Here is a 14546-nt window from a genome sequence, read left to right on the forward strand (position 1 = left end):
AAGGAGGATATTCTTTCTGTGCCTGGAATAGTGGTTCTCAGCCTGGGTTAGTGAACTTTAAAACTGCCCATCCATGTTTAAAGAAGAAAAAGAAAAAGTAGGTGCCCTAGCTCTACTTCCAGATATCATAGAAGGCCACATGACCTAGTGGTTAAGTTCAGCGCACTTCACTTTGGTGGCCCAGGTTCAGTTCCCAGGCATGGACCTATGCCACCCATCAGTGGTCATGCTGTGGCAGCAACCAACATACAAAATAGAGGGAGATTGGTACAGATGTTAACTCAGGACAGATCTTCCTCAGTAAAAACAAAAAATAAACCCAAAAAAGTATTTAAATTTTAGAACAAGAACATTTAGTTGAACTAATGTCCTTCATCTGGATTCCAGTGCTTAGTAGTGTACCTTCTGCCAAATTTCTACATCTTTTCGACTTGTTTCCTCTTCTGTATACTGGGGATACCAGCCCCTTCAGAGGTTGTCAAGATTAGAGGTTATGTATATAACGTGCCTCACCCAATGGCTGGCACAGAGGAGCTTCATAAGAGCTTAATAGATGGAGTGTGTTACTTGGCTCCTACTAGAAGAGAAAAGCATTATGGGCTGTCTCTTGCCTTATGGGCTTTCTCATGTCCCAGTGATCTTTTCAGAGGCCTTAGAGAGAAGGTAAATGTGAGTATGCCCCTTCCCAATTATGCATATAATGTAATTATACTCCTTTTCTCCTGCATCAAGTCATTTTATGAGGTTATGTGTAATTTTTCAGGGTGTTAATTAGTTAACTGACAGGGTTAAAACTTTAGGGGCCAAAAAGAAAGGTGTGAATCAGGTTTACAACTTACTAATAGAAAAGGATTGGCTTAAAAAAAAACCAGTTAAGGACCTGCCCCGTGGCCAAGTGGTTAAGTTCGCGCGCTCTGCTTAGGCTGCCCAGGGTTTTGCCAGTTCAGATCCTCGGGGACATGGCGCCCGCCTGTCAGGCCATGCTGAGGCGGCGTCCCACATAGCACAACTAGAATATACAACTATGTACTAGAAGGCTTTGGGGAGAAGGAAAAAAAAATTGGCAACAGATGTTAGCTCAGGTGCTAATCTCAAAAAAAAAATCTGGTAAACAAGCCTTTGCCTTACTCTAAAGAGGCCATAATGAAGTTTCAGAATTTTACTTTCCCAGTCAAGGGGCTTTCAGTAACCAGCACTACTGAGCAAGAACTATAGAGAGGCAATGGGAATGGAGAGCTCAGCCAGGAAGACCTCCCACTCCCACCTCAGTTCTCCAACCTGAACTGGAAAACCTAGTGAGATACACGATTTTGGGGCCTGTGTAGAGCAAGAACTTGGGTAATGAGAGACATTTCAAGTGGAATGTTCAAGCTGATTTTCTCAGACGAGATATTACACATCACACAAAAAATATTGCACATCACTCCTTTATTATACTGATCTGGAGAAAAGATTTAGTATAGTTATGCTGAAAGTGAGTACTGGGCCCAAGTGGCAGAGCCAACCAACTGAAACATGATTCAAAAATCAGACACAATGAAAGACACACTTGGACATGATCAAGAGGCATTTCACTGCCATAAAACAAGCCAGGGGAGGGATTCTAAAACACAAAGCAGGATGAACTCCTACACCTTAGAAGTCAAGGAGCTTATCCCATGTTGGTGTGAGGAATGGTTATATTCTAATGAACACATGTGGGAATGTTTCAACCGCCACTAGAAACCCCAGAAGGGTTTTTGTTTTGTATTATTTATATATATATACTTTTATTTTTTGTAAAAGTAAATGCAACACAGAAACATTCAGGATTGATCCCAATCTTCTGGAGCCAGCTCCTCTGGGGTCAGGGAGGAAATGTTTGTTTTAATCACCATGCAAGTTACATTCATTTTCCACTGGAATGACTAGAGCCCCCCCCGCCAAGTAGGCACCTGACTACAGAATAGTACAGGACTGGCTCCTGGGAACACAAATCGGTTCTCTTGCTTCTCCTCATTGGTCACACCTTGGCATGGTTCCTCCCTATCCCCTACTTAAGCAGGTCCTTATAAAGCACTAGCTAAAACCCCAGAGTTACTACCTCTCAACTCCCTTGGCTAAGAGTCTTCCCTCGGCTTGGACTGAGGACCCATGCCCCAGAGGTGCCATTCTGACTAGATTGTGTGAAGGGAGTGGGTGCAAGAGACAAAATGGCTAAAATGAAATTGGGAACCACCAGTCCCCATCTGCAGCTACAACTTAGGATGCCTACAGATGTGGTCAGTGTGGCATGTGCAGAGGAGAGGTGCAGAGGAATGGGATGGGCAGGGGGGTGTCCTTGGGAAAGAAGTCTGCCTGCCTTCACTTCTTGGCCTTGCCCTGGGCAGCCACAGCTTCCATGGCTTTACGCACGGTCTCTTCATCCCCCAGGAACTGCATGGGCTTGATGGGCTTCAAGTTCTTGTCCAATTCATAGACCATGGGAATACCAGTTGGCAGGTTCAGCTCCATGATAGCCTCTTCAGAGAGACCTGAAAATACCCATCATGATCAGCCAAGCAAGACATGAATCCACATCACCCGTCCAGGTGGCAAAGGACTTCGGTAGGAATTAAAACAGGACACCCTTTCTGATATTTGTAATAACAGTAATGATCTTTGTTATGGTAAATCAGTCACTCAAGAAACACCCCCAATACTTATTTCTCAGCCACTGAAAAGCAAAAAAAAAAGTATAAAAGGTGTGTACTGCAGATATCTCTCTCAAAGAGGGGTCTGGAAGCCCAAAACGAAGCAAGACTATACACATCTCAAATGTTCTACATAGTCCACCCAGCTTGCCAAAAATCAGCACATCTGGGCCTCTATGCCCACAGGTGAAATAATTTAAGAAGCAAATTGAGGTTCACGTGTGAAGTTGCACCAAGTTGTGATTAAAGAGGATCTAATCAGCAGTTTCAACTGGCAATCCTAGTCGGGAGGTGGACAGCTCATACTGTAATGTGTATCTGAATCACCTGGGTGATAGACGCAGCTTCTGAATCAGGTCTGCAATGGGACCTGAGGTTCTACGTGTATAACAAGCACCCAGGGAGTCTGGCTGCCTCTGCAGCTGATGCTTTGACACAGAAGGGTGGAGGGTGTGTTTCCACTAGGAGTCAAATCTAGACTGTCTCTAGGCTATCAATATGTCTAGCCCTTTCCGAAGGTCTCTTTGGTACTAAATCAGTCCCTGATTCATGGCAGGTCTGCTTTATCCCTGCCCCTCTCTTAAAAAATGTACATACCCTCCAGATGCTTGACGATGCCCCGGAGGCTGTTGCCATGGGCAGCAATCAATACCCGTTTCCCCTCCTTGATCTGGGGAACTATTTCTTCATTCCAAAAGGGCAGAGCTCTGGCAATAGTGTCCTTCAGACTCTCACAGGAGGGTAGCTGATCTTCAGTGAGGTCTGCATACCTGCGATCCTAAACAACAAAAGCTCACCAGTTATTAGCAGCTGCATCTGTTCTGCCCATTCCTCATCCCCTCAGGGGTCAAAGTGATGGGTGAAGGTCTCTCACCAGGGAATGCAGCTGAGAGCTTGGGAAAGAGGATCATCATCATCCTGCCCCTCCCTCCATTACCCACTATTGGGAAGATTAACAGTTCAAAAGAAACCTAACTTAGAAAAGGAAGAAAAAAAAAGTTAGGCTACAAGGCTCTTCCCAATTCACTATCTTGCAAGTGGCTTAGGAAGGCCCTAAGGCTACGGGTGGGTTTTATAAAATATGGCAACAGAGATATAAAAAAGGAGATATAAATGCCTTTTAGATAAACAACATAAACTATCAACTAAATCTTTAACAAGTGAAAGTCATTCCTCGGAGAAAGGAGAGTACCTTTCAACTATTTTATCATAAATCATAAACTCAATGGGACTAGGCAGACACTAATAAAAGCTAAAAAAAGAATGAGGCCTAGATTCTAATCCCCAGGTCATGGGTGGAGTGAGCCAAATCTCGGTTTGTCCATACCTTACTGATGTTGCTGTAGAAGGGATGGTCGGGCTCCATCGGAGGTGGTGGAACATCATAGGAGCGCCTCCAGATCTTAACCTGGGCCTCGCCATGCTTGGCAGCAGTTTCTGCTTTATTGAGGCCAGTCAGACCTCCATAGTGCCGCTCATTGAGGCGCCAAGTCCTCACTACTGGCAGCCACATTTGGTCAATGGCATCCAGCACTGTCCAGAGGGTCCGAATTGCTCTCTTCTGCACTGAGGTGAAGCAGATGTCAAACTCATAGCCAGCATCTGGAAATTGTAAGTTCAAAGTGATAAGTTGATCAGGTCTACTCTGGAGCCAGAATTTTCTTACATATAAATTTCCCATATAGATAGTCCAAATGAAGATTATTTGACTAAATATTTTCTTTTGTATATCCTAGTAGGAAAAACAGTATTTTGCTGTATGTATAACAGTATGTTATAGTTGCCAACATGCCTCCCAGTAGTTCCCCAATAGTTCACCTAACCCAAGGCCTAAATGTACTATCAACCAGCCAACCTGCAATCTGTGCAGCTTACCCTAATGCCCAGAATGCTGTGCTTAAGCACATTTTAAGAATTTATTTCTGCTGCAGTTCTGTCAAGAAAAGGATCCTAAACAAGTGGAATCTCTTAATAGCAATAGCTAATATTTATAGAGAGCTTACCATCTGTCAGGCACTAAGTACTTTGTTGGTTTTTATTTAGTCTTCATAACAATCCTACGAGGTTATAATCCTTGCAACCCATCTAACCAGATGAGGAAAATAAAGACTAGAGGAGTTAAACAAACTATCCAAGGTCACAGCAATTATGTGGGGGAGATTAAAACCCAGGCTGTGTGACTCCAAAATCCAATTCACAACCACCACCTCTAGCTACCTCCGTATTTTCCTAACTCCTCTAAGGATCCTGATGTTTGTGTTTTAGTTAGACATGTCACTTCTGAGTGATAATACTAATGTATTTCAGTCCACTTTAACCTCTGGTCTAGTGGAAATGGGATTTTAACCTTCCAACAATCAGGACACAGAAAGAGCTCTTAGAGGACGTTGGTAAAACTTGAGTTTGCTGCATTTTTCACTAGAGTGTGGAAATCACGTCAGAAACTCCTCATCCACAGTTCCTCCCTCCTGTAGTCAAAGTGCCAGCCTATTCCTGAGTACCCTCAATGTATTTACTTAGGTCAACTGCTGTACCAAGTTCAGGAGAAGCCACTCACTGGAGAAAGAGCAAGTGCTGTGGACTGATTCCTTTACAAAGGAATCTCTCCTTCATACACAGTAGTTATTGAGGGGTGGTAGTCAAGAGTTATGTTGGCCCAACCAGTGGGTTACAACAATTCATCTTATGTTTCATGAAAGATTCCTCTTCCTCCCACTTTAATGGGGAGATGGCCCTTTCCTTATGTAGTGGGCCAGGAAAACCTTCCTGTTTTTCTCCATGAAGCTACAAGGCCCTCTCTGAAATTCAGCACAAACTTTCCTGGGTACTGTCTCATACTGAGTTTGCCAACAGTAACTAATGAAATGTGAAGTGAATTTTTCTGCCAGTCATTCAACTGAGAAGGAGGCCAGTAAGAACCACACTGATGGGGGAAGGGAGGATTAATCACCAGGAAACCCACCACTAACCACAAGGGAAAAGAAGATCTCATCCCTGGGTTTCAGGACAGGTCCTAGTAGACTCGGTTACCATCTCCTCCCTAACCGTAATGGCTCCCCAATAAAAGGCTGAGTCACTGGGAAGTGAATATCCACAGTGCAAGCCTCAGCTCCCATACTGAAAAGCTACTGGCTGTTTCACTGCATTTATTTCCACTTGCAATGGAGTGCCTCACAATGGATACACAAACAGGTCCCACAGGAGAAAAGCAGTTCCCCTTGGGGCTCTTACCAGAGAACTCTAAAGCCTCTTCCTTTAATTTGCCCATTAAACAGAAGCATAGCCTAGGACACTGCCAGGGATGCAGGGGACCACCTCTGCCTCCTCCAGGAGTAAGACTGCATGGGAAACGGGTCTCACTAGCTTCCTCCTGAAATGACTCAAGATTTTATAAACCCTATACCACTTAAAGCTCTGGTGAATGTCATATGTTGATTTTAGGTCTTGTATATTAGTAGATTATCATGATGGTCTTCATCATTGAGAGTTTTTGCATTTAGTCTTTCATTTTTTAATATAATCATCTGTGATGCCCATAATTGATATTAAGATTTTAAATGGGACTTTTTTTTTAACTAATGCTACCAACATTTATTTAAAAACTGAAACAGGGTCTGTTATTTTAAAGAGAGATTCAAGTTTAACCATTTGATCAGTCTTAGAAGACAGATGCAATTTCCTTTCTCCTGGGGTTAGTCATCAGCAAACCACCAGAGGCCCATCAGTTCTTCCTGCCAGGCAGCAGGAGAGAAAATGGCCTCCTTTACCAGCATGGTGCCTTCCCCAGCCTCTCTTAAATGGTTATGAGGTCACACCAGGCCATCCCCAAGCATTCACACATACCCGCAGCAGGATTACATTTCCCAGGCTTTGCAAACCTTTGCTTCATTTCAAAAGGATCTATAGTGAAGGCAAGAAGCTAGAGAGAGCCACCTGGGACAAATAGCTGTTCCACATCAACCAGGCATCAATGACCCTTTAAAATGGCTGTTGCTTTGTCCAGAGGTTAGAAGGGAGCAGGGTGGATCTGCCCAAATCTTCAGTGGAAGTACCTCCGCAGTTCAGAGATTCTTTGAATTGCTGGCAGCGGGGAATACTTCCTTATTAGCATTCCAAAATCAGAGAGCGCTGTCTGCCGCAGGGGGCAAGCCTGGGTAGGCAAGCTTATCTCACCGCCACTTCCACCTTTGCCCGGAGTCCTTGGCCGGCAGCCTACCAGCTCCTGGCACTTACCTGTTACTCAACCGCAGAGTCGGGGCTAGGGCGCGGGACCAGGAATAAGATACGACCTCAGACAAGTCATCTTTCCAATCCTCACTTTTCCCAGCTATAAAAGAGGGCCAGGGAGGGATGGGAAGGAGGATAAAACCTGCCTACTTTATGGGGTTGTGGAGAGAGTCAACTCAAATTCTTCATTCATTCATTCATTCATTCACTCAATTACATTTGTGGATGTATTTCAGACACAGGATTTGTGGAATGCTGAACAGCAAAGGCCTACACAAGCACGTGATTCCTTGTCTCTTGAAACCTGTTGGGCCCCCCAGCGCAGCGTCACCCCCAACCCCCACCCTGCCACAGCGCGGGATCCACAGCCCCCTCCTGAGAAGGCTTGGTTACAGCTGCTGTAAAACACAGGGCATCCAATTTAATAACCCGTCCCCGAGTTACTAAATGCCCAGACAGGAAAGAGGGAGAATTTCGCAAGGCGATCTCGTAGAGAGCGCAGTGGGCTGCGGGGAGACCGCTCACACTCGACTGGGTGACCTCGAGCAAGTCGGTCCCCCACCCTGGGCCCAGTGCAAAATACACTGCTAGAGAGATGAAGCCCAAGTTCTCGGCCCTCTCCGGGAGGCGCGGGGGCGACTCAGGCAGCCCTGAGCGAGCGGCGCCCGCCCGGGCCTCGCAGCACCCACCCACAGCCCGCCCCGGCCCGCTCCGCACCTCGCAGTGCCTGCCCGCCGCGCTTCGCCTCCTCGTGCCCCGCCGGGCTCAGGTCGGCGTCGTACCAGCCGCTGAAGCGGTTCTCCAGGTTCCACGCGCTTTCGCCGTGCCGGATCAGCACCAGCTTATAGGCGGCCATGGCGGCGACTCAGAGTGGGGCGCAGACTGGGGCTCGCTGAGATTCCGGAGTCGCAGCCCGGCCTCCGGCCGCGCCTGCGCGCTCGCGCCCCACCGCCCGGGTCCCGCGCACTTGCCTGCCCAAATCTTTCCACTCGCTCGGGGCCGCCCTCCGTCCGCCGAGTGTGCGCATGCGCCCCGTGCCAGCGCCACGGCCGCCTGAGGGAGACGGCGAGCTCGAGGACGACAGGGCGCATGCGGCCTGCGCCGCCCGCCCCGCGTCCGCCTCGGCGGTCACGGAGCGCACGTAAGCGCCCAGGGGCGGTGGGAACTGCGGGCGGCGCCGGGCGTGCGCACCGGCCGGAGTGTCCGCGAGTCACTCACGTCTCCTGGTATTGTCTTTCCTAAGCCATCGTTCGTAATAAGATGGCCTTTATTATTAGCTCCTGCCAGGTCACTTTCCCGTCCGGACGCAAAACTTGACTCTCACACGTGTATGAGTCTTCACTTTCACTTTATTTGCTTCGTATCTTTGGGCAGGTCGTGTAACGTCGCCTAGCCTCGTTTGTAAATAGACATCATAAATACTTAGCTGGTGCCTGGCTACCTGCAAGGTGCTCAGTGAACAGCTGTTAGTATTTGCTATCTCATTTCAGTGGACACTGGTGTCCTATTTTACACAAAAGGGAACTGGCTGTGACTGCTGGTTCCAAAGCCCCACTCTTTAGCGCGGGTCTGTTTGGCCTACCTATTTCAGTCTCTCACAGCCTCTAGTCAGTGCCTCCTGGGCCTCCAACACTGAAGCAAACTCTCGGCCCTGTCAAACATTCCAGAAAGAGGAGAGTCACTGCCTGTTCCTCCCCGACACCGGATCAGCAATTTAAATATGTGCTTGTCTGGACAGCGCTCTGCTGCCCATGCAGCTCTCTCCTGGTTTCTTTCAGTCTAGCTCCTTTTTTAAGCACTAAACATGAGTCAGGCAGTGGGCTAGGGTCGAAGATGGGTTGAATGTGTTTTCTGCATGTTCCACCACACCCCTGTCCGGGTGAGCAGTGCAGGATAGGTTGCCCAGAAACCAAAGAAAAGACCCAGAGACAGCAAACAGACATAAACGTTTATTGAGAGTCACTTACAGGGAGGTCCAGTGGCCTCCAGCTGGACAGCAATGTGGACCTACAACTGTGGGTGGGGAGGGGTTTCCTATATACACAGGGGATGCAAAGGCTGTATGTTTGCCAAGGGGCTGTTCTTGGTACAACTGCGGTTCCCAGGAACAGTAGCTCACGCAGAGGGCCTCTGTGTCCCTTCAAGACACGATGTTCTTGAAGTGAGTAAGGTAGAATCCTGGCTAGCCAAGCCTGTGTTGTTACACGTCCCAGCAGCTGGGCGTCGTGCCTAGAAGGGAGAAGGGAGGACACATGGTTGCAGTGGGCTTGTGGGCTTTTGCTGAGCAAGCACAGCCCAGGGCCTACTGCCCTTCAGAGCAGGCAGTTTGAATAAGACCCACATGTAAACAGCTAACAATGAAATGGTGCTGTGTGCTGTATTTTGACAGAGATTCTAGAAAAGTTTCTAATATTCACTCATAAAACAACTACTATGTGCCAGGCAGTGTTAAGGGTGCTTTACAGGGGCCTGCCTGGTGGTGTGGTTAAGTTTGCACACTCAGCTTTAGTGGCCTGGGGGTTCCCAGGGGTGGACCTACATGCCACTCATCAAGCCACGCTATGGAGGCATCCCACATACAAAATAGAGAAAGATTGCCATAGATATTAGCTCAGGGGCAATCTTCCTCAAGCAAAAAAAAAAAAGTGCTTTACAAATGTTAATTCACTTTATCCTCATATCATCATAAAGATCCTATGAGGCAAGTAAGACTATTTTCCCATCCACTCATGAGGAAAGTGAAAGGTGAAGTAATTTGTCCAAGGTTACAGGAAGCAGGATGTAAGCCTAGGCTGGCTGGCTCCCAAGTCCACGTGTGCTCTTACCTACTACCCTCTATGGCCTCTGCCTTTTTGTTGGATTTTAGGCATTTGTTGACTTTGAAGAGTGGGAAGGATTTGAGAGGCAGAGAAAAGGCATTGTGGGAACGTCAAGAACCTAAACACATGAGACTGGTTTGGAGATAAATCATCATGATAGCTACTGTTTGCTTAGTGTGTCAAGTATTTTAATGTATTATCTCAACCCCCCAGCAATTCACCTAATGTAGATACTGTATAGCTCCGTTCCACAGATGAGAAACCGAGACCCAGAGAAATAATTTGTCCAAAGTCACAGCTTGGAAGTGGAGGAGGAACCAGCACTCAAACCCAGGCAGTTCGATGGCCTAGTATACACTCTGACCACAGTGCTGCACTGCCTCTGTCCTCTGTAACTGGGAGAAAATGGAATTCAGTGACCAGAGAGGTGACTGGGATGACGCCCAGCACTAAGAGCTACACCGGAGGTCACAGAATCCCAGGGCTGCAAAACGAGAACTGCCCTTGAAGGCTTCCTTGTTCAAGCTCCCGGCGTGGCCCACATGGCAGTCCTTGAAGGACTCCTTTTTAGGAAGTTCTCCTTCTGGTCGTTCCTGCTGCTTGGTCCTCCCAATCCTGATGCCCAGGCCCTCCCAGGGAGAGCTTTGCCAGCCTTGCCCTTGGCTTTTCAGACTGCACTTTTTGTCCCTCTGCCCTGGCCCTAACCCATGCTTCCAGTCTAACTCCCACTATGTCCCTTTCTCCTCCCTTTGCTCTCTGCTTCTCTTCGAGATTTCTGGGCTCTTATCTAGTCGGGTTCTCACATTTCTGTAATGAGCAGGAAGTGTGAGTAGGAAGAAATCTGAGTTCAAATATGTCTCTGTTTCTGGTTAGCCATGGGATCTAAGATGGGTCACTCAACTTCTCATCCTCAGTTTCCCCATCTGTAAACTGGGGCAATAATCATATTCATACCAATCTAAAGCACTGTTGTGAGGAATAAATGAGATGATGTGTGGGAATCAGCACTGTACCTAGCAAATAGTCATAAATAATAATAATAAATATATTATTAACATATTCATAAATATTATGAGCAATGTGATCAAGAAGGCAAAGAAGATTTAATGAGGGGCACCAATTTAGAGGGTGTGAATCCAGGGGTCCATGGACAGACTTCCCTTCCTGCAGGATGCCTGGTTGGGGATGGCTTGCCCACTGGGATTGGAACTGGGCAGATAACGAGGATACTTTGGGCAGGAGGCCACAGGCATCTGCACCACCAGCCTTGGGAAGGAATTCAGGAATCCTGCTTTATTCCCTTCACCAACCCCCTCCCCTCCAGAAGGAATCTCTCATCTCCCTGGAATTCTGAGGAACTCTGGCAACTTTATGCACCTCACTTACAGGATCTGTACCCACCTTGGACCATCAGAGTGGGGTTTTTATGTATACATCAGATCTACTCAACTAGAAACTCCTTGAGGGTGGGCACTACATCTTAACTATTTTATACACCACACGCACAGTGCACTTGGCATGATGCCTTTGCTCTTGGTAGACTTCCTGAGTATTCCTGAGTGTCCAAGCTGGGAGAGACCTTGGAAATCCCCCACTGCAAGTCCCCATCTCCTGCCACCCCCAACTCACGTTAACAGATGAGGAAAGTGAGATGAACCGTTCAGCAGTGTCCAGATTCATCAGTGAGAAGTCAGAGACAATCCACAGGGAAGGGCCCCAAAGTTGGGGCTTGCTGGGTCAGGAAGAGAGAGACAGGGCTGGCCTGGTGGTGTAGTGGTTAAGTTCACGTGCTCCACTTTGGCGACCCAGGGTTCGGAGGCCCAGATCCTGAGTGTGGACCTACGCACTGCTCATCAAGCCATGCTGTGGCCAGTGTCCCACATATGAAAAAATAGCGGAAGATGGGCATGGATGTTAGCTCAGAGCCAATCTTCCTCAGCAAAAAGAGGAGGATTGGCAGGGGATGTTAGCTCAGGGCTAATCTTCCTCAAAAAAAAAAAAAAAAAAAAAAGGAAGAGAGAGACAGGGGCTCAGAATGATCCAGAGAGGGAGGGGATTGGAGAAGACCACGCAGGCTTTGCAGCTGGAAACCAGAATTCCTGGGTGCAGAGGGGGATTCGTTCAGCATCTATCAGAGCATCACAAATCTGGGAAGAAGCTTAGAGCTTATCAAACCAGGGAGATTTCTCAAACATCAGTAAGGGTAAGGATAAACCAGTGTGTTTCGCCCTCCACTACTTTTTTTTTTTAATCTTAATTGTTATCTCTACTGAACACAAGACACACAGACACATTTGTCAGGGCTGATTCCTGGGCCCTTCTAAAGAACTGGGCAGATGCAGGAGAGCATTCACATATCCTAAGAACAAAACAATTGCGAGGGGCAGTGAGCACAGCTGGGGTCCAGCTTCTGGAGCAGCCTGAGGGACCCACTGCACAGCTCCTAACCAGGTCACTGCCCTCCCTCTCTGCCTCACAGGAGCATCTGTGGTCACATAAGTCCCCCTTGCCGTATGGAGTGTGGGCGTGGGGGTGGGGATCTGTGCTCCAGAGCCTTCTTAACTGTCATCTCCTGGGCCAGGGGCACTTATCATGACAAGCCTCCTGCCAGCCTCCAAGCCCTGAACTTTTAGGGCAGACAGCCTCCCTGCAGCACAGTGCTTTAGTTCCTCCAGCCTCAGGGAAATTCCCAGGACTATAACAGCTTTCAAATCACCAGCTTTCGGTTAAGTTGTTACAAAAACTCAGATGAGGATAATCAGTCGTCACTGCCCTCCTGCCCTCCAATGTCCCTTAAAACCATAAAGCCCTCTCTCCACCTTCCCTTCCCATTTATTTTTTCCACAGAAGAAGAACTCCCTTATCAAGTACAGAACATTCAGTGAGGGCCCGATTTAGAATCTCAGCGGGCAAACCAAGTTTTCTGCCGGGTGGAAGGAGAGGCAGGTGCCATTCAGCCCAGCGGACTCCCTGTCGGGACAGCACGCGCCTTGACTTGTAGAACATCTTGCAAACTCATCCCCAGCTCAGCAGGTCTCTGCAGAGGAGAGGAGCTCTGCCTGCGAGAGGGAGTGAGCCCGATGATGGCAGCCGATGCCTCAAGACTCGGAGCTTCGAGGAAAGGAAGCGGCGCCTTGACGAGGGGGAGAGCACGTGCTCCAGCCCTCAGTGGCCACTGTCTGAAGGTAGACAGAGCTGGAACTGGTGCTGCTGGAGAAGCAGAGGAGGGTTCTGCTGCGGGCTTGTGGCTTCTTGCCGTTTTGTGTCCTTATGACTCTCCTGACAACACGCTTTGTTTCTCTGACCTCAAAATCCAGCTTCAGACTTGAGGGTGCCCCCCAGCCCGAGTCCCAGCCCTTCCGGGTGGATGTGTGGAGCTCTCAGTCTCTGAACAGCCACGAGGTGTGTGCCAGGCCCTCTGCCTCCAGGCCCTGCATGTGATAACTATGATGGTAAAAATGCTCATAACGGGGCAGTAAATTAACCTTTTTGCCTTTCTACTTTCTTTCATGTAAAACTGTTTTCCTAGTCTATATTTTCTTTGCATTAAATTCTAAGTACAAAAGAGACAGACACTTCCTTATTTGAGATTAATTTGCGTGAGATTTAAGGAATGACTGGGAGATTAGTAATGCGTTAGTCCAGGATCTCTGAGAAGCAGTTGCCACAACAGGATTTGCAGGAAAGGTTTTAGGGGAAATGCCTGAGACAGGCAATGGGGAGGGACTGTGACAGGGCTGGGGAGGAGGTGTGACCTGAGGGAAGGGAGGAGGGACGGAAGGTTGAGTGGGTGGAAGCAACTTAGACAGCAGTGTATCTCTGAGGGAAATCCAGCAAGGCTTTCAGGGCATCCTTGAACCAGAATCCTACTTCAGAGGAGTTCCCAGTCTCCCAGGACCGGTCTGGCCTTTGTATCCTTGATGCAGGGATTCCAAGTCATGGCTGGACGGCCCGGGGGCACCTCTGTCTGAATGCCTTGAGGGATTTCAAAGTGAGCAGCTGAGGCCCACCACCAGTCAGCTGTATGAGATCTGAGGGGTGTATTCTCAGGGCTGCCACAAGTACATTCTGTAAATGTATCAGAAATGTTTTTAGATCAGCACTTAGTGACTACTCACTGACTGACTGAGGAAAGCTACTAAAGGTACCTGTCAGTCAACAGCAAGGTGAGCAGGTTTCCAACATACCTGTTAAGGATTTTGCCAGGGGTAGAGCAGGGGAGCTGGTAGCTGTTGTATTTCTGACTGCAGTGGAGGAAAATGCCCGTCTTCCAGAGGTGACAATGGGAGCCGGCTCAGGACTGCCCAGCTAAGAAACAAGAACAAGAAAGAACAACCATAAGAAAGCCACATGAGTTCCTCAAATGGTTAAACACAGAGTTACCATATGACCCAACAATTCCACTCATGGGTGTATACTCAAGAGAAATGGAGGCATAGGTCCGCACCAAATCTCACACACAAATGTTCATAGCAGCATTATTCACAATAGCCAAAAGGTGGAAACAAGCCCAATTGTCCATCAACTGATGAGTGGATAAAGAAAATGTGCTATATCCATACGATGGTACATTGTTTGGCAATAAAAAGGAACAAAGTAGTGACACCTGCTGTAACATGGATGAATCTTGAAAACATCGTGCTGAGTGAAAGAAGTAAGTCACAAAAGGTGACATATTGTATGATTTCATTTATATGAAATGTCCAGAATAAGTAAGTCTATGGCGACTGAAAGTAATTAGTGGTTGCCTAGTGCTGGGAGGGCTGGGGCGTGAGACATAAGGCGTATGGGGTTTCTCTGTGAGGAGATGAGATGTTCTAAAATTGAC

The 14546-nt window shown here is 47.8% G+C and overlaps 2 protein-coding genes across 2 annotated transcripts in view; one reads left to right on the top strand and one right to left on the bottom strand.

Moving 5' to 3' along the window:
• Positions 1–1411: 1411 nt before the first annotated feature.
• On the bottom strand, positions 1412–8223 carry PGAM1 (phosphoglycerate mutase 1). The gene is made up of 4 exons (XM_023641549.2): positions 7617–8223; positions 4000–4274; positions 3270–3450; positions 1412–2513 (listed from the first exon to the last, which is right to left on the bottom strand). Exons 1-4 carry the CDS (start codon positions 7753–7755, stop codon positions 2344–2346), a joined length of 765 nt encoding a protein of 254 aa, XP_023497317.1. The 5' UTR covers positions 7756–8223; the 3' UTR covers positions 1412–2343.
• Positions 8224–12757: 4534 nt separating this feature from the next.
• RRP12 (ribosomal RNA processing 12 homolog) overlaps positions 12758–14546 on the top strand; it is a 42380-nt gene continuing 40591 nt past the window's right edge. Inside the window, exons 1-2 of the mRNA XM_001501555.6 lie at positions 12758–12903; positions 13036–13120. The gene's annotated coding sequence lies outside the window, so the exon portion shown is untranslated. The remainder of the gene's footprint in view (positions 12904–13035; positions 13121–14546) is intronic.

Source organism: Equus caballus, chromosome 1 (genome assembly GCF_041296265.1).
Source record: "Equus caballus isolate H_3958 breed thoroughbred chromosome 1, TB-T2T, whole genome shotgun sequence".
Taxonomy (NCBI): Eukaryota; Metazoa; Chordata; class Mammalia; order Perissodactyla; family Equidae; genus Equus; species Equus caballus.